Source organism: Macaca fascicularis, chromosome 11 (assembly GCF_037993035.2).
Source record: "Macaca fascicularis isolate 582-1 chromosome 11, T2T-MFA8v1.1".
In the NCBI taxonomy this organism is placed as follows: domain Eukaryota; kingdom Metazoa; phylum Chordata; class Mammalia; order Primates; family Cercopithecidae; genus Macaca; species Macaca fascicularis.
The window spans coordinates 114,482,707-114,502,536 of NC_088385.1; the positions used below are offsets into that span (position 1 = coordinate 114,482,707).

General features: G+C 44.2%; 1 protein-coding gene across 7 annotated transcripts in view; it reads left to right on the forward strand.

The window, feature by feature from the left end:
- The window catches only part of ABTB3 (ankyrin repeat and BTB domain containing 3), a 338,658-nt gene that overhangs the window by 270,504 nt on the left and 48,324 nt on the right, over window positions 1-19,830 (forward strand). For all 7 annotated transcript variants that reach the window (XM_005572127.5, XM_045365859.3, XM_015431489.4 and 4 more), the window contains one exon: window positions 17,781-17,946. In XM_005572127.5, coding sequence (XP_005572184.2) covers window positions 17,781-17,946 — 166 coding nt within the window. The remainder of the gene's footprint in view (window positions 1-17,780; window positions 17,947-19,830) is intronic.

Consider the following 19,830-nt stretch of genomic DNA (forward strand, 5'->3'; position numbering starts at 1 on the left):
GACTCTGGATCTACTTTAAAGTAAACTTGAAAAGATACAATTCTACTCTAGGTCTATACCCTAGAGAAAGGCTTCCCATATAGAAATAAGGAGACATGTACATGGATATTCATAAATGCATTTTGTAATAGCAAAAGAGAGGAAAAAACAAGCTGCCTAGAGAGAATGGATAAATAAATTATATTGTGTTGTGTTCATTCGATGGAAAACCAAGTAATGATGAAAAGAAATGAACTAGATCAGCCTGTTATTACATGGCCAACTCTCAAATATTACACAAAAAAAGCAAGTTGAAGAAGGATTTATGCAGTATGCTAACACTTCTATAAAGTTCACCAACATGCAAAACATCCTGTATATTTTTAGGAAATTATATATGTAGTAAAAAGAATAAAGCATGCATAGGAATGACAAATGTCAAATTCAGGAGAGAGGGTACTCAGAAAGGTAGACAAGATGATGGAGTCAAGAGGCGGGGTGCAGGGGCCTTTGTGCTTGTAAGGCTTTATTATTTCAATTGTGTTGGATGGTCAGCATGTAGGTAGTCATTATATTACTCTATATTTTATGTGTGCTGAAAATAATTCATTAACAATGAAAGTTATCTACCTAGCCAGTATTTGCAATAACACATTGAGAAAGCAAGTTCTGGGATATGAATATGCATTATAAAGAAGGGTTAAGTGATTCAATAAATTCGAGGAACACTAGCTTAAAATTAAATGAGCTTTAAAAAAAATTCTCAGTGCTTTAACATCCTATGTTTCCCATAACCCTCAAAAAGAAGGTTATTCTGTGTAAATATTTTACCATAGAGCAGGGGTGAGCAAACTATAGCTGCTTGCTACCTATTTTTATAAGTGAAGTTGTGTGGGAAAACAGCCCCTCCCACTTGTTTAGTATTCTGCAGCTGCTTTCCCACTACAGTGGCAGAGTTGAGTAGTTATGATTGAGAACACGTGGTCCTCAAAGCCTAACATACTATCTGGCCCTTTGCAGAAAAAAATTGTGGACCCATCATAGGGCATCTCGTGGGACTGGTGTTACTAGGAGTGCATTTGGGGATTGGAACACTAGAAATTTGCCCTAACACTTCAGGAATTTGGTTTGTTTATTGGTGAAAACTGTTATGAAGAAGGCAGTCAGTTCTTTCTAGAATTCCTTGGAGGGTGGATGGCGTGTGTGCTTTCATCTTGAATCTCCAGCACCGAGCCCACTAGCTAGCATATACTTAGCACTTCCCTGAAGTACTTCACTGAATTGATCTAAACTTGAAAACCATTTGTGGAATGGATTAATTAGGATATAGATTCATTAGTTATAATGGACATTCAAAATACCTGTGGCTTGGATAAGATAGGAGTTTTTAAATCTCCGTCATATAACAGTCCAGACATAAGCAACCCTGGGCAACTCCACAAGGTTGGGGACCTAGCCACTTTCCCTCTTGTTGCTCTGCCATCCCTTGGGTGATACCTTCCTCTGCATGGCCCCACCCAGCAGGACTACATCTACCCAGTGGGAAAAGAGAAAATAGAAGGACAGGGCATGCCCCTAGAGATTGTACATGTCACTTCCCCTCACTTTCTATTGGCCAGCACTTGGTCATATGCCCATATATAGCGGCAAGAGACTCTGGGAAATGTAGTCTTTATTTGAGCAGCCATGTGTCCAGCTAAAAATTCAAGACCTGCAGCAATACATAAAAAAGGTAAGGTCTGAAAGACAGCAAACAATCTCTGCCAAAGAAGATGCATTAAGGGCTTGCATCCTTAATTAGAGGTGACACCTTCTCTGGAGGTGGCCCTCATTTTTGACTCTTTGAACATAAGCCATGATGCTGAAGCAAGATAATGCTGCCTCATCATTTTCTACTCAAAATCACATGACAACGCATTCAGACATGTGCACCATAGTTTCATTCTCCTGGGTGTTTGCAGCCCTTGCTTTTGAAATAAATATTTTTTAACATATTCAGACAGACCCAGAATTTCTGTCTTTTGGTATCTCTCCCAAGTCAGAAACAATTGGCAGGGAGGAGGACTTGGAATCACTTGCTTTACCTTATCTAAGGCAGGTTTAATGAGCTGGTTATTTTCTGTACTTTAGTAGCAGCATTAAACAGCAAGTGGGCATGATTTTTGGACAAAGATTCCTCCTAGGAACTTTTGCAAGCATTACATGTTCCATTTGCTGAGATAATATAATTTTTTTCTTTCTTTCTTAGAAAGGTGCTTAGAAATCTTGGTGTGACTTACCTCAGCACAAAGCACTCTCAATTTGTTCATCTTTTTGCTACCCAAAAGAAAAGGGAAAAAATCATCAACCAGGAGACTGGAAGCCTATGATAGGGAGTTTGACTACAGCATTCTTGGGAAAGTGTGTTGAGGAGGGGGCCAGTATCTGAGTCAGACATGTAGTCCTCTGATTTGCCATTTCACGACTCATTTCTGAAGGCACCATTTTATTGTCACATTTACAAAATCCTGTAATGGGAACTGCTTGATATATAAAAGATGATGCAAAAAAATTGTATTACCCAACACCAGGGTCTTTTAACCTCAGCACTACGACATTTGGGCTGGATAATTCTTTGTTGCTGGGGGCTGTTGTTGGTGGGGGGCACTCTGTGTATTGCGGGATGTTTAAGAGCACCCTCAACTCTACCTACTAGATACCAGCAGCACCTCTTGTGTGACAGTCAAAAATGTCTCCAAATGTCCCCTGGGTGACAAAAATCGACCCTGGTTGAGAATCACTAACCTATGCAAACCTAATGTGTTCATGGAGAGACTTGCTGAATGACTTTGGAAAAAAGATGGATTTTTTTCCTACATATGACTGTGACTCAGACAAAGTAGTCAACCCTTCCGGTGCTCCCAGTTTCCTGATCGTAAGAAGGTGAGGAGTTGGGCTGTGCAATCTCTTTCAGCACTGACATTCTGGAACCCGGCAAGTCAGAAGCTAGTATATGGGATCTGTTTCTAGAATATGATTTGAAGGAAAGCAAGCCACAGGGGAGCAGATTTGACCTGAGGAGCACCCCATGCATACAGGCAAGAAAGCAGTAGGGAAATGTGTGTTCAGAGTGGGAAGCAGGCCTTGTTGGCTGCAATGGGAGGGAAAAGAAATGCTTGAGAGGTGGGGAACTTCTCAGAGGAGCAATGGCAACACAACCTTAAACTTGAAGCCTATGATTGGGAATATATATTTCTTTGGCACCTCACCCAGTACCTGGCATCTAGTAGTTAGCTGCCCAGACAGCAGCATTGGAAGAGAATCTAAGCGAATGTGGAAGGCCTTTGATAGCACAGAGGGGCAGTGGAATTGGGCGGGAAGAATAGGCTCCAGCAATAGCCTGCCTGGTTTCAGATCTCAGTTCTACCACTGACTAGCTGTGTGACCTTGGGAAAGTTTCTTAGCCTCTCTGTGCTGTCATTTTCTCTTCCGAAAAATTAAGATGAATTTTGTGGGATTCAAGTAAGGATTAGATAAGATGATATATGTGAATGAGCATATATGTATGCATGTTTATTTATACACATATATATGCATTCACATATATTATTTCACATATTTATATTCACATATAGATAGGTTATATATATATATAAGCATATGTGTATATATACATATATTCACTTATATATTTATAAATATTGTGTGTGTATATATAATTAGAATAGTTCCTGGCACATAATAAATGCTATGTGTTTACTATAAGTATTATTTGAGAATCGTAAAATATTAGGTATGGAAGCACTCAAGAATGCCTAGCACACTGTTTGACATTTAACAGGTGACAAGAATGAATTAATGAAGATGTCTTAAAATATTAGTTCCTTAATATTCATCTGTAATACTAGAACATATCACATTGCACCCTATTCCAGTCAAGGATCCAATTGCAAATGCCACCAGGGCCAGGCAGGAAACACACGGGTGGATCCAGTTGAATGTGGGGCAACGGGGGGAACTGAGCAAGTGTGTGTCCCATATAAAAGTTTTCAAATTTGGCCTGGTGCAGTGGCTCACGCCTGTAATCCCAGCACTTTGGGAGTTCCAGGTGGGTGGATCACTTGAGGTCAGGAGTTCAAGACCAGCCGGGCCAACATGGTGAAATCCCGTTTCTTCTAAAAATACAAAAATTAGCCAGGCATAGTGGTGGATGACTGTAATCCCAGCTGTAATCAGGAGGCTGAGGCAGGAGAATGACTTGAACTTGGCAGGTGGAGGTTTCAGTGAGCTGAGATCACACTACTGTACTCTAGCCTGGGTGACAGAGCAAGACTCCATCTCAAACAACAACCACAAAATAGTCTTCAAACACAGTATTGGCACACAGCATGAGTCTTAGGATTGCACTGGCCACAAGCCCTAGAGTTTTCCCCCTCTGCATCCAGGCCAAGAGCCTCTCCCTCCTTCCCTCCCTACTCGCCTTACCCCTCCACCTTCCTTCCCCCTTCCTTAAGTTCTGTTCCACTCACACCTCCCTGCCTCACAATAAGAACAGAATGTGGCTTTCCTTGTGGCTCTTTGAGAATCGCTGGGGTTGCTTTTAAATAAAAGCATAAAACAGCAAATCTTGCTCTTGTCCCATCTCAGGCTGACTTTATTCAGGTGTCCAGTAAACTTAGAAACTAGAGCTGGACACAGCAGACACCTGCAACCCTGGTGCATCCCTTAGAGTCCTACCAGACAGCCTCGAGTGTAACCACAGACAAACTCAACGGCACATTGTTGTGCTTTTTTAATGCCCTGTGGGCCATAAATGCATCACCAGACTCTCATAAATGAAACCCCTACTCTCCTAGATATTCTGAGTCTGCAGACTCCAACATTCTTATCTTGAGCTCCAGAAATTAGGAAATTGGAGAAAGCAGCCAGATCTGGCCCAGTAAATTCCAGGAAAGACATGTTTCCATTCTGACCTATTAAGACAGTAGCCATAATGGGCATTGTCTTAGTCCATTTTCTGTTGCTATAACAGAATACCACAGAATGGGCATTTATAAAGAAAGGAGCTTTATTTGGCTCACAGTTCTAGAGTCTGGAAAGTCCAAGAGTGTGGCACCAGCATCTGGTGAGAGTCATCCCATGGCAGAAGGGCAAGTGAGCATGCACGATACAGAGAGAATGGCAGCTGACCTCACCTCTGCAATAACTAGCCCACTCCCATGATAATAGCACTAACCCATTCTTGAGGGCAGAGCTCTCATCACCCAATCACCTTCCAAAGATCCCACCTCAAAACACTACCACAATAGCAATTACATTTCAATTAGTTTTGGTGGGGACATTCAAACCATAGCAGGCAGGTATTTTCTGAGTTCATGTATTAGATAGATGGCCAGCTTCCATAACAGAGTGATTCCAGAGTACAGTGGCTTGACTAAGAGAGATGGTATTTCTCTGTCATGTAATATATCAGCCATTGCAGGTTGGTGGGGTGACTTCTCCACAAGATATTTAGAGGACCCAAGTTCCTTTCATCTTGTTGCTTTGCAGTTCCTTGAAAGCAGGAGTCAGCAAACTATGGCCCCTGGGTCAGCCTTCTGTTTAAATAAAGTTTTATTGGAACACAGCCACACCTATTTGTTTACTGTTTTCAAGCTCTAACAGCAGAATTGACTAATTACAACAGAGACCATATGGCCTACAAGCCTAAATTATTGACTGTGTTGCCTTTTAAGAAGAAGTCGGCCCTGGAGCATTAGGCTCACCTGCATAGTCAAAGCTAGGACATTGGCAAGTCTGCTTATCAGCTGGGGAAAGGGACAAAGGGAAAGTCAGAGCTAGGAGCTTCCTTTTAATCAAATGACATTGTGTCATGCTGGTAAATGTTTAACAATCATCTGTCCCAGGAGGGTGGTGAGAGCCATGATTTGCAGTGTTTGCCAATTTCCATGGTGTAAATAACCCCAGTATGGCTGATTTCAAGTTAGCAATGAGATGTTACTGAACACAGGATGGGGAAGATGCACACAGTTGGCTTTCACAAGCCAGCAAGATCTGGCTTCAGCTCACCACTGGACACAAATGTTACCCATGCCACTTCTACTCACGTTTTGTTGGTGAGAACTTAATCACATGCTGTAGCAGCCACGGAGTCTGGAAAATGTATTCCCTAACTAAGTGACCCTGCACCCAGCCAAAACTCAGTGACACAGGTGATTCTATATTACTATGAAGAAGAAGTGGAGAACAATGGTGGGGATGGTTAAAACTCATTGCCACACATTTCTTTCCCAGGTGATCTTCTTGGCCACAGGAATAAATGTTTGCATGAGATAAGACCAAAAACAGAGAAGCTAATATGCTGGGATAGAGTAAAGGAGAAAAGCTATTACACAGTAAAGAATGGTTCATGAGTACCAGAAGACATGTAATAAACTCAGGGAATGTCCATGCTGGGAGGTACCCAAGAGCTTGATTAGCCTAACATCCCCATTTTACAGACAAGGAAACTAAAGTTGTTAGAAGAAATGTGATTTGTCCAAAGTCACACAGCTAATGGGTGATACAGTCATGATATAACCACATTCATCTGGGCCCTTATGGTGTCTCTGCTCCTGCATTACCCGTTGCTTTCAGAACTTTTCTCAAGGGCTTGGGTGTTCCTCCTTCCTGGCTAAGTCTGGACACGGCTTCAGAATCCCCCTTGACACCATCCTCCAGTCAACCATAGCAGTGAATCAGAGTTGATGCACAAGTTGAACCCTGTCTGCCATCCTTGGTTTAGGTGTTGTTTCAAGGCCACCATGAGATTCCCCAGAGATCCTGAACAGGTGTTGGAGTGTTGACTGCCTGGAGTGTTTCTGCTGCATTTCAGGTGGCTGCCTAGGTCCAGGTCATCTAGATGTTTCTAGTCTATATGAGTATTACACATCCCACTTTTCTCGGTGCCTGTCCATAAACAGCGCCCCAGCCTAACAAAAACAGATTTGTGTGTATGATCTCACTTCATCCTCACCAAAATCTTAACACATATGGACTGTTCTCCCCATTTAATAGATAAGAAAGTGGAAGCATAGCCACAGATGGCATAGTTTGCTGAAGGTAACACAGCAAGGACATGTGCTGTGTCCACATGCATTTCAACTCCAGCAGTTCCCTGCCGCCCTTCAATGATGTCCTGAGTATCCAGACAAGTGAAATCAGCATTATTGTCTACTGGATACCATCCATCTCTGTTATGCCCACAGAGGAATATGAAAGGCTGGCGACTTGGTCCTTAATTACTATTTTGAGTTAGTGTTGTACTCTCATTTCCCCTCCCCCCACCAGCTACCTTCATTTTCACTTATGTCGTTACCTGTGTACCGAACAGCTCACTTAACTTCCTTTTCCATGACAGCCTTGTGAGGCTGGAGCTGCTTCTGACTCATCTGCTGCTGCATCACCTAATCCAGTGCCTGGTCCGTACTGGAGCCCAATAAATATGCATGTGTGAATTATTATGTGCCAATTAAAAATAATTATAAAGGTCAAAAAAAAAGTCTGTATGAATGAATGAGTGATGGTATTTCCCTGAGACTCTGAGGTTCTCCAGAGCAGAAATCACATCCTATTGGCCTCTGCGGATCCCCAGTGTGTGGCACAGAGTAGGTATTCAGTAATGTTGAATTTTGTGGAGTGGGCTGGGATGGAGTATGGGCATTCACCCACAAACACAGGTCTTACTTGAGCCTGGACTTTGGAATGAGACAGATCTGGGTTGAAATTGAAGTCTAAGAAGCTGAGTGACTTTAGGGCCAGATATGTAACTCCTCTGAGTCTCTGTTTCCTCATCTGTAAAATGGGGACATGAAAGCTTACCTTTTGGGGTTCCTGAGGGTTTAAGCAAGATGCAGTTGTGGGCTGAGGAGTCAGGAGGCCTGGGTTGAGTGCCAGCTCCATCAGCTACAAGCTGTGCGACCTTGAGCAACCAATATGCAACCTCGATGCCACAATTTTTCTTCTGTAAGACGAGCAGAGCAGTCCACGGTTTATGAGGTCATTTTGAAGATTTAAGTGAGCTATTATATGTGAAATACTTAACAAATGAAAAGCTGTCTATAAATGCCAGTGATCATTATGATATTAACTAGAGTGTGTTAGGAAAGCTGTTTGTAAATGTTTACTGTGCCTTTCGTTATTGTTACTATCTTTGCTCTCTTTCAAGACAACTAATCTGACTGCTGGATGGAGCCATAGTGTAACCCAAACCACAATTCCCAGGGTCCCAAGCAGCAGAATGGGGCTGCATCCTCTCATATTTATCCCCACAACAGCCAAACACCTCAGCCTGCACCGTCCAGTGGTAGGCTTCAGGAATCTTCCATGTGAGCAAGGAAAAGTGACTTTTCCTCTCACGCAGCTCCCCAGGCAGATGGCTGCTGCCTTGGAGAGGAGCCTTGGAAGTTGCTCTGTTGCAGATTGCCAACTGCTGGTGAGACCCAGATGAATGAGAACAGAAACACATGGACAGGGAAGCGAGAAGCCACCGGAGACACGGCAGAGCTCTCACGAGGCCCTGCACGTGACAGGCCACAAGGAGGACTGGGCTCAGAGGGTCCAGGCCCTAGAACAATTGGAAAAGGCCTTGGCAGCAGGGAAAGACCTGCCCTGGGATTGGAGGACTGTGTGGCTGAAGGATGGTGGTGGGGACTGTCCAGATGGCCTGATTAAATCCCTGGAGAGAGGACCTGCAATTATAAAATCATAGCAATGAATTACCCATTCCATGTATTAGGCAATTATTATCATCACACACCGTGCTAAGTGGTTCAAAAGTATTCTCTTTTAAACCTCATTGCAGATGTAGACAGTGAGGACTGTTACCATCGTCCCTGTTTTGCAGAGGGGGAGACTGAGGCTTAGAGAGTTTTTTTCACCTGCCCAAGATGCCTTAGCAAGTAAGTACTAGGATGTGAATTTTGGTCTTAGGCCCCAGCCTCTCCTCCCTCTGTGAGGGCAAAGCTTTGGATTCAGACACCAGACCTTCGCCTCAGTTTCCTTGCTGATAGAATGTGAATAATGATGATGATCTCCTCCCAAGAGAGGATCCACTGAAGTGGTGAAAATTGGCTGTTTAGCACACTGTGTGAAACACAATAAGCATGTAATAAAGGGTGGTGTTTGTATGAGTGATCATGGTTATTGGGGCTGCCTGGGCCTTTCGCGTTACAGGATCTCAGAGTCATAGTATAAGGAATCCCTCTGGAAGCCTGCGCTTCCAAGCCACAGCAGCCCAGTGCTGGGCAGCACCTCACTTAGAACTGGGCCATGCAGAGTGATCAGCAGGTTGGACTATGGAGCCAGACTGCTGGGTTCAAATCCTGACTCCTACTCAGCTGTGTGACAATGAGCAGGTTGATTAACCCCTCTGTGCCCATTTTCCTTATCTGTGAAATAAATTTAAAATAATAGTGCCTTCATCATAGGGTTATTATGAGGATTAAACAAGTTCGTATTTATAAAAAGTTTATACTATGCCTGGCAAATAGTAAGTGTTGTGTAAGTATTTGTTAATAAAGCATGTTAAGTAAGATTAGTGTTCCCATTTTACATATGAGAAAACAAAATGAAATTAAAGCCGTGCCAGGTTGCCCGGTGAGTGAGGGTACAGCCAAGGGATGAACCGGGGCAGCCTGGCCTCTGAGCCCAGATCCTCGGGGGTGGCCTTAACGGAGTTACACTGGAGTAAAACTCTCAGGGAAGGAGCAGCTGATTACCTTCTAGCGACAGTGAGGCCAGGATTGGTCCCTGGAATCGGAGAGAAAAAGGAGGGCCACGAGCCTGGTAGGGTAGGCCCACAGCACCCTAAGGGGCTCTGAACTATTCCAGAAACTGCGTTCATCTAGCACTGACTCCCTCCCTCCCCACCCTCTACTATCACTTACAAAACCATGCGGGACAGGGTTGGCAGCCTTCCTGGGGGCCAGGGTTTCCCCACTGTGTAAGGTCTACTGTGATTCTGGTGGTGTTTGTTAGACATGATATCTAATTTGAGACCTTAAAAAACACTTGGACTGTAGTCTCTGTGTCTCTGTATTTGCTTCTTCCAAATACAGTATATTCTTTCCAAAGTCTGCACTTTGCTTTGTAATTTATTTAATGATTATCATAGGAGATCTCTGACACTTACTGAGAGCTGTGTACTAAGCGTGGTACTCTGCTAAGCATTATACACAAATTGTCTTATTTCATTCATATCCAAAATCCTGTAAAGAAGGTATGACTAAGTACACTGTACAGGTGAGAAAAGTGAGCAACAAAGTGGTTATGTAACTGGCCCTGAGATCACACAACTGCCAAGTAGCAGATTTTGGATTTGAGATACCAGAGTTTATGCTCATAATTGCTATACTAGCTTTAAAACCTAATAAATGCATAAAGATGTTCAGGACCTCATCAGCTTGCATTTGGCACTCAGAAAGCATCCAGAGATCAGCAGAATGCATTAACTCCCCACCTCGGTGCCGCCTCCTTCCCAAGAGAGAGAAAGCAACACCATCACTTGCTGTCCTCAGGCCTGCAAGCCTCCTGGAAAACATCTTTCTAAAGTTATGTCCCTGAAGTGGTGGAAGATATTGAGCCTATCTCTTGGGGCTGGGGCACTTGAAAATCAGAGAAATTGACCACCTCGGTAGTTGCCCTCTCACTTAAATTGATCAGGTTATATACTGCATCATTGAAAGCCTCTTGAAGGGAAAACCATAAAGCTGGTTGCCTTCTAGTGATGCCCCAGGTGACCAGCTGAATAGATTTCTGCATAAATAAGTCAGGCACTCAGGAGGGCACACTTACTTGTCCAGGCCGCGGAGGGACATGTTGGTTTACAGTGGTGGAGATCCTTCAGGAACTTTCTGGAAAGACTGTATGGGGCTCTCAGCCACATTTACAGACATGCTACAGGAACTTTTTTTTTTCTTTTTTGCAGAGTTAAACATTTCCAACAAATCGGGTTGAACAGAAAGTCACAGTTGTCATAGATTTTTATGGAAAATGTTTCTTACCTGCTCTAGTTCACTTGCCTGACTTACCTGGTAAAATTCAGTAACCACAACCATTATTTATTATTTATTTTGGATGACCAAGGGATTATTAATAAACAGATGCCTTCTGGGGCCTCCTTTCAAGAATGAAGACCACACAATGTCAAAGGACACTCTCTTCAGTAAAAGGTTCTGGGGACACTGGATATCCACATGCAGAAGAATGAAATTGAACCCTTATGTCATCCATATACACAAATCGGCTCAAAATGTAAGACCTGAAACTGTAAAACCACTAGAAAATACAGGTGGAAATTTCCATAACATTGGCCTGGGCAATTATTTTTTTGGTGATGACTCCAAAAGCACAGGCAACAACAGCAAAAATAGACAAATGGGATTGCGTCACATTAAAGAGCTTCTGCACAGCAAAGGAAACAATCAACAGGGTGAAGAGACAACTTATGGAATGGGAGAAAATACTTGCAAATCATACATCTGATATGGGGTTAATATCCAAAATACATCAGGAACTCAAACAACTCAATAGCAAGGAAATTATCCAATTAAAAACATGAGTGAGGGCCAGGTGCGGTTGCTCACGTCTGTAATCCCAGCGCTTTGGGAGGCTGAGGCAGGAGGATCATGAGGTCAGGAGATCGAGACCGTCCTGGCTAACACAGTGAAACCCCATCTCTACTAAAAATACAAAAAATTAGCCAGGTGTGGTGGCAGGCGCCTGTAGTCCCAGCTACTTGGGAGGCTGAGGCAGGAGAATGGCGTGAACCAGGAAGGCGGAGCTTGCAGTGAGCCGAGATCACGCCACTGCACTCCAGCCTGGGTGATAGAGTGAGACTCTGTCTCAAAAAAAAATGATTGAAGGCCGGGCACAGTGACTCACGCTTGTAATCTTAGCACTTTGGGAGGCCAAAGCAGGCAGATCACTTGAGCTCGAGTTCGAGATCAGCCTGGCCAACATAGAGAAACTCTGTCTCTACTAAAAATATAAAAATTAGCTGGGCTTGCTGGTGTATGCCTGTAATCCCAGCTACTCAGGTGGCTGAGGCATGAGAGTCGCTTGAACCCAGGAGGCAGAGGCTGCAGTGAGCTGAGACTGCACTACTGCACTCCAACCTGGACAACAGAGAGAATAAAAATAATGAGCGGAGGTCCTAAACATGTCATTTCTCAAAAGAAGACATACAAATGGCCAACAGGTATATGAAAAAATGCTCAATATTGCTAATCATCAAGGAATGCAAATTAAAACTACAATGAGATATCGCTTCACACCTGTTAGAATGGCGGTTACCCAAAAGATGAAATATAAAAGTGTTGGCAAGGGTGTCAAGAAAAGGAACCCTTGTACACTGTTGGTGGGAATGTAAATTATTACAGCCATTATGGAAAATGGCATGGAAGTTCCTCAAAAAATTAAAAATAGAACTACTATATGATCCAGGAATCCCATCACTGGCTGTATATCCAAAGGAAATGAAATCAGTACATCAGAGAGATCTCCGCACTCCTATGTTTATTGCAGCACTGTTCACAATTGCCAAAATATGGAATCAACCTGCCTATCAACAGATGAATGGATAAAGAAAATGTTGTATATATGCACAGTGGAATTACTATTCAGTCTTAAAAAAGAAAAAAGAAGGAAATCCTGTCATTTGTGACAAAGTCGATAAACCTGGAGAACGTTATGTTCAGTGAAATAAGCCAGGCACAAAAGGACAAACACCACATGATCTCGCCATAAATAAATATGTGAAGTAAGTAATGCATTTGGTAATTAGCCTGATTTGGCCATACCACAGTGTATTCATGTGGTGCATCATAAATACATACCGTGCTTAATGGTTAATTAAAACGTAATTGATTTTTTTTAAGAATGAATGGTAGATCATGCATGTCTCACCTATCCATTGGTGCAGTGTGTGTCAGGCACTGATGAGTATACAATAGACAACAAGGTAGATGTGGTCCCGCCCCCTGGAGACTGGCATGCTATTGGAAAAAACAAATATTTTTAAAGTAAATAAAATAGTCACAAACTGTGAAAAATGCTAACAAGGAGACAAACAAAATTGGCCTGGAGAGCCCTGGCTTGGATGGACGTGTCAGAAATGTCCTGCAGAGAGCCAGGGGAAGGACCTTCCAGGGAGAGGGAACCGCAGGAGCTGAGTCCTCTAGGCAGGAAGGCCACTGCCTGCTGAAGGGTCAGAAGAAAGAGGAGAGTCGCTGTTGCAGAGTGAAGGAGGGAGACGAGCCGGGAAGGGGGTGGGGCCCAGAGCCTGTAGAGCTCAGCAGGCCCTGCCTGGAGAGCTGGACTTTATCCTCAGTACACTGGAAGGCAGTGGAAGGTTTTAAGCAGGGGCATAGCATGGTTCTACTGATGTTTTAAGCTCACTCTGACCTTGTGTAAGAGACTGGTTTGGATGGGGAGAATGAAAGCAGGAAGACCAGCTAGGAGGCTGTGGCAGTAACTGGATACCTCAGAGATGGATGCTGTTCTTTGAGACCCAGGTGGGGCAGCCGAGGTGGAGAGAAGTGGATGGATTTGGGATTTCATTAGCAAAACCAACAGCTAATGGAATGGATATGGGCATGAGAAAAGGTTCTGGCCTTACTACCTGGGTGGACAGTGGTGCTGTTTACTGAGATGGGATGACTGAGGGACAAGTTTGGAGGAAGGGGATAGGAGAGTTAATGAAAAGTTCCATTTGGGACCTGCTAAATTTAAGGGTCTGAGAGCCACCCAGAGCTGAGCTCGAGGAGACAGCTATATGTGTGGAGTCATAGGCATGGTGGAGGGAGAGGGCCAGGTCCCACTGAAGAGGGCAGGATGAGGGGTCAGGTCAAAATCTGGCCCACCACTTACCAGCTCTGTGACTTTGACAGTTTTCTTAAAGTTTCCTCATCTGTGGAGTGGGGCTTCCGGCAGCTCCTACCTACATCAGGATTTGTTGTGATGGTTTGAGTTCGTACACAGAAAGAGCTTACATTTCAATAGTGAGAATTCAGTAAATGTCAGCTTCCTGTAATAACAATTATCATCATCTTAGCTACAGTAATTTTCTTGCCATTTGTCTCTTTCTAATTAGAATCAAGTACCTTGATAGCTGGTAAACACTTCTCCTGATGTTCTTGGAATTATTCATTTACGAGTCTGTGAGCTCTGAGAACACAGGGTCTGTGTCTCCCACCTTTGTAGTCCCGTAGTGTGGGGCCCAGCACACTGTAGGTGCCCAGTAATGTTTATCCAGTCATATGGAATGAAGAATGTATATTTTTCATGCAAAAATGCATATTTGATTGAATCCATCAAGCATGAAGGATATCAGAAGGAACTTAGACAAAAAAGAAGAAACTCCAATGGGTGTCTTTCTGTGACAATAATTTACAGCATCTTTGCTCCCAAGAATGGAGCTCTTGCTTTCAGAAAGGAGCCTCTTCCAGAATTGGATGGTGGTCTGTGAGAAAGGTTTTCTCTATAGTGAGTCAAATCTGATACCTCCCTGGGATTTGCACACACACAACCCCAATTGAGGGTCCAGAATTTTCAGTACGGCACATCCAGGCCTGTGCACACCTCTCCCGGAAGCCTCTGTGATGTGTGCTCTGGGACCTTTCTCTCTTACTCTGGCCTGCCTCCCTCTGTCATGTTCATTTTGTCTGAAGCTCCTTCCTTACCCATTTTTCAGGGATTGTTGGTCCCTTGGATGAAGCCCACAGTCGCAGCAAGGGTCCCCCCTCCTCCCCTGGAGATAGATGCTGTGTTTACATTCTGGAAGGATCCATGGTTTCTCCTTGTGTTCTTTCTGGGCCCCTAGTCTCTGCCCTCTCCCAGATAAAAGTCAAGACACCCAGTTATATTTCAGTTTCAGATAAACAATGAATAATGTTTTTAGTATAAGTGTGTCCCATGAAATATTTCTCAAGTATTTTTATTTGCTAAATCTGGTAACCCTAGCTGTAAGAGAGCCACGTTCAAGGCCCCCAAGAGCTGGGCCAAGAAGTTCTATGGCTCAGCCACGTTCTGTGCCCTAGAAGCTCAGGTCTCAGATGCTGATGCCATAGACTGAAGCCAGGCCCCGGCCCTCCAGCCAGTCCTCCACCACTACCAGGGTAACCCTCTGTCTTCCCTGGATAGCCTTTCAACAGCGTTTGGGTGTTCTTGACTTTCCCACCTGCCATGAAAAGCCCTTAATCCTGGAGTCCAGATTCTGATCAACTCTGGGCCACTAAGTACCTTCCATTGTCCCTCCCAGGACTCTCCTACAAAAAGGCCCTTGGAGGCCTGGCCTGACGCTTAGGTCCTGAGACAGGTGTGCAGAGCAGATCCCCCAGCTCAACACCAGGCTTCTGGCTCCGGTCCTTGGAGTCCATCTGCATCCCAGCAGGTCCCCCTGGTGGCCAGAAGCAAACGCTTCATGTCTAGCATCTAGAGCCAAAGCATCTCCTACCCCTGGGTTCCCATTCTGGGATAGTTTTCAGACAAAGGCTCCTCCGCAGAGATGAGTGATGTGTCAGGAACCCAGGGACAGGCCAGGGCCACACACATCACATTCACTTATTGGGACTCTTTTGGTCATTCACTCCTCAGGTGCTCAGGAGTCTCAGCGCCATAAACCTGGGACAATGGCCCCCTCTCATTCCTCACAAACTTCGCCCTTACTTCCACCACAAAGTGGGTTCATTAGAGGCAGGAACAGAACCAGGAATCTCAAACACCAGGCTCCTCCCCTTAGTTCCCACCCCCTGAGTCAGCAAGCAGGGGGAGCGTGAGGGGGTCTGGGACAGCTCTGACTCCAGCTGACACACCTGCCTCTGGGTAGGGGCGGTGCATATCTGAGAAGCGGGCAGGCACACATGGAGAAGACAGAGTCCACGCCCTCTGCTCCATCCCAGAAGCCACTATGTCAACTCAGCCCCTCATCACTTCACACTTTGGCAGTGGCTTCTGTCCACTCAGCTGGTTCAGTTGGCTCTAGCACGTCTCCTGGCCTCTAGAGTTGGCTCAGGCCCACCCTCCATCCTCTCCTAGGGTTGGCCATCCAACCATATCACTCCCCTCATGGCTTTTAAGGATAAAGTCTGAAGCCTTAAGGACTATGTCACATGTCCTCTGTGGTCTAGGCCCTGCTTACCTCAGCTTCTGCCTAGAAGTTTATGCCCCAGAAACACTGAAACCTCCGTGGTTACCCTCACACAGCCTGCATGTCTCGACACCATACTTTTGCTCATACTGGTCCTGCTCACAGCTTTTCTGCTCTCTCTTCTCCTATCTCCTGAGTTAAGATACAAGCCAGATGCAGTTGCTCATGCTTGTAATTCCAGCACTTTGAAAGGCCAAGGCAGGAGAATTGCTTGAGGCCAGGAGTTCGAGAGCAGCCTGGGCAACATAACAAGACCCTGTCTTTACAAAAACAAATTTTTGATGAGCTGGGTGTGGTGGTGCATCCCCATAGTCTCAGCTACCGGAGTAACTAAGACGGGAAGATCACTTGAGCCCAGAGGTCTGAGGCTGCAGTGAGCTATGATCGCACCACTGCATTCTAGCCTGGGCGACAGAGCAAGACCCTGCCTCAAAAATTAAAATAAAAAATAAATAAAATAAAAAGACACAGATAGCCCAATGGTCATCTCCCTCAGGAAGCCTTGCTGGATCCCCTAGTCTCTGCCTGGCCACTTCCTTGCACTCCCGCAGCACATGTGTTCTGTAACAGTGCATGCCTCTTACCCCTCAATTCTTGCATTTGCCACATTGAATTATAACAACCCATTCCTGTGTCCTCTCCTTTTCCAGGCAGTGGGGCCCCAAGGGCAGGGATGGTGACATGTTTACCTTTGTGTTTTCAGCACCTAGAACAGAGCTTAGCACAAACAGGTATTCAATAAATGCTTAGTGATTTGATTTAATAATTAATTGATTGATCAGTTCATTGTGAGAAGGAAGTAACATCCTTTATAAGCAGAATTTGTAGCACCTTCTTGATTCCATTGATTCTCCTCCCCACCCTTCCCTAACCTCTTTCTCAATGCTCTGGGCTGGCTGGATGACAACTTCCCATGCACCTTGCCATTTATATTCCCGTTTGATCTTGCCAGTTCTCTGTCTTGCGACTGTTTTGAATGCAGAGAATCCACCCAGTATGTGTTCATTCAGCTCCCATTAACCTCTGTGTCCTTTGCCCTCTCAGGCCCTGGGATGGAGAGGCTCACCAGACAAGGCCCTTGATCTCAGAAGTCCCCAGCCTAGAGCAGGCAGTCAGACAAATAAACAGGCAAATAGTTAGGTCCTGTGATTGCAGGACAGGGGGACGGTAGATGAACAGGCCAGCTCTCCACACAGACCACCTGGGTTCAAATCCTAGCTCCACTGCTTTCACACTGTGTAGCCTTGGACAGGGCCCTTATCTGCGTCTGTTTCCCCATGGGTAAAAGAGAGGTCACAGGATTTACCTCTTGGGCTATGTGGGGATTCAATGAATTAATTCATGCAAAGAGCTTAGCAAGAGTGCCTAGTCCATAGTAAATATTCAATACGTATTAGTCGTTATGTGACTTAGCTCAGTATGCTATGGGAGCACACAAGAGACTAGACAGATTCACAGCAGTCATAAAGGACAAAGGATCAAGAGACATCCGGAGACAATCATTTTAATTGGAGTCTAGGAACAGGCAATTTACATGAAACACAAATGCAGTGTTCCAGGGTACTTCCTGCAGAGTTTGTTCCTGTGCCCCTCTGGGAAGCCGCTGCACCCGCATGATGTCTCTTCCCTTCCTTAGGGCTGACGACTGCTTTTGTGCATCTCGGAAGCTGGATGCAGTGGCCATCGAAGCCAAGTTTAAGCAGGACCTGGGTTTCCGGATGCTGAACTGTGGACGAACAGACTTGGTGAAGCAGGCGGTGTCTCTGCTGGGGCCTGATGGGATCAATACCATGAGTGAACAGGTACAGGGGCCAAGGGTCTGAACGCTCCCCACCTCCTCCATGTGCACCAGCCCTGGCAAGACAGAGACAGCTGGTGAATCCCCACCGCAGGCGCTGGGCAGAGGCTCCCCCTGCTGACGGCTTAGATTGCTTGCCTGCTTGTGTTTTTCTTCAGTTTTTAAAATATCTTAGAAAAATACTGTGGTTCATCTTTATAGAAGTAGCACATGATCATTGCAGCTGAAATGGAAAAGGGAGGAAAAATAGGCCCATTCCAGAAAGGAAATAATGCCATCACCATGTAACCATCATTTATATTTAGTATCTGTCCTTCAACTCCTTCTTCCAGGGTGGTTAAAATTAGTTTTCTGCTTGTCTGTCTGTTCCTGCACAGGACAAGCCCAGACAGATTTCATCAAAATTTTAGAGTATGTTTAAGATGCACAAAAGTCATTCTGGGGACCCTAGGAGGTGCCTCAGAGATAGGCAGCTATCCCCCCTAACTCCTGAAACTGAGGTACAGTGAGAGATACGTGGGCCCACCAGTCAGGGAGATACCTTGTGTGGTGAACTGTCATGGACAGAGAAAACAAACAGCAGTTATAAATGCAAGTCTCACATGGAAAGTCACAAGAGACAGATGGGGCCGCTTCTCACATGGCAGCTCATGCAGTGAGTTCTAGAGAGGGAATGACAGGGACTATTTATTTAACTACAGCTATAGTAATTTTATGGAGCAACACCAAGGAGCTCTAATACACACAAACACAAACGCAGACATACATGTATATTTATATTCTTTTTAAAACCCCAGTGATTTATTACATCTTGCCTTTTTCAATATTTTATTTTAAAGTTCCTTTGCAATATTGTTGAATATTCTTTTTTTTTTTTTTAAGAGATGAGATCCCACTATGTTGTCCAGGCTGGCCTTGAACTCTTAGGCTCAAGAGATCCTCCTGCCTCAGCCTCCTGAGGAGCTGGGACTACAGGTGTGCACCACCACATCCGGCTTATTTTTATATTTTTTATAGACACAGGGTCTCGCTACACTGCCCAGGCTGGTCTCGAACTCTTGGCCTCAAGGGATCCTCCCACCTTGGCCTCCCAAAATGCTGGGATTACAGGCATGAGCCACTGGGCTCAGTGTCTTTTTTTGTTAATCACTTTTAATGGCTACACAAAATGGTCATTATTATTTATTCATTGACCAGGCCTCAATTGTTGGAAATTTAGGTCGTTTCCAATTATTTTTATTAATAATGCTAAGCTAAATATATTTACACGAGTCTTTGTTCAAATCTGTGATTATTTCATTAGGGAAATTTTTTAAATGCAAATAGTGACTCAAACGCACCCGCTTTTCTTAAGGTTCTCAATCTTAAATTACTTTCCCAGAACTTTTGTTTCCTTTTACACACCCTCCAGCTATATGTGTGTTCACTATTACTGTTCTGCTTATCTTTTGCCTGTTTTTCATTAGAGCTTTACTGTTTTTCTTCTTTATTCAGGAGTGCTGTTTACGTATTAGGGACATAATCCTTTGTTATAATGTGATAAATATGCCTCAATTCTTTGTTTACCTTTTGATTTTGCTTATAATGTTTTCAATTACACATCCTCAATGCTGTAATGATTTTTGTTTGTGATTTCTTCCATTCCTTTTATGCCTAGAAAGAGATCCACAAACCAGTTAGATATCTTTTATGGTTTTAATTTTTGCTGTATATCTCTAATCAAACTAGAAATGATTTTGATGTGTGGCGTGAGAAAAGTCTTTAATTTGGATGTTTTCCCAAATAACCGACTTCGTGACACTGTTTGTTGAAAATCCATCCTTTCCTTCTGTTGGTTGTGATGCTTCGTTTACAGAAACAAGGGTCATTGGTGAATCTGGTATTCCTG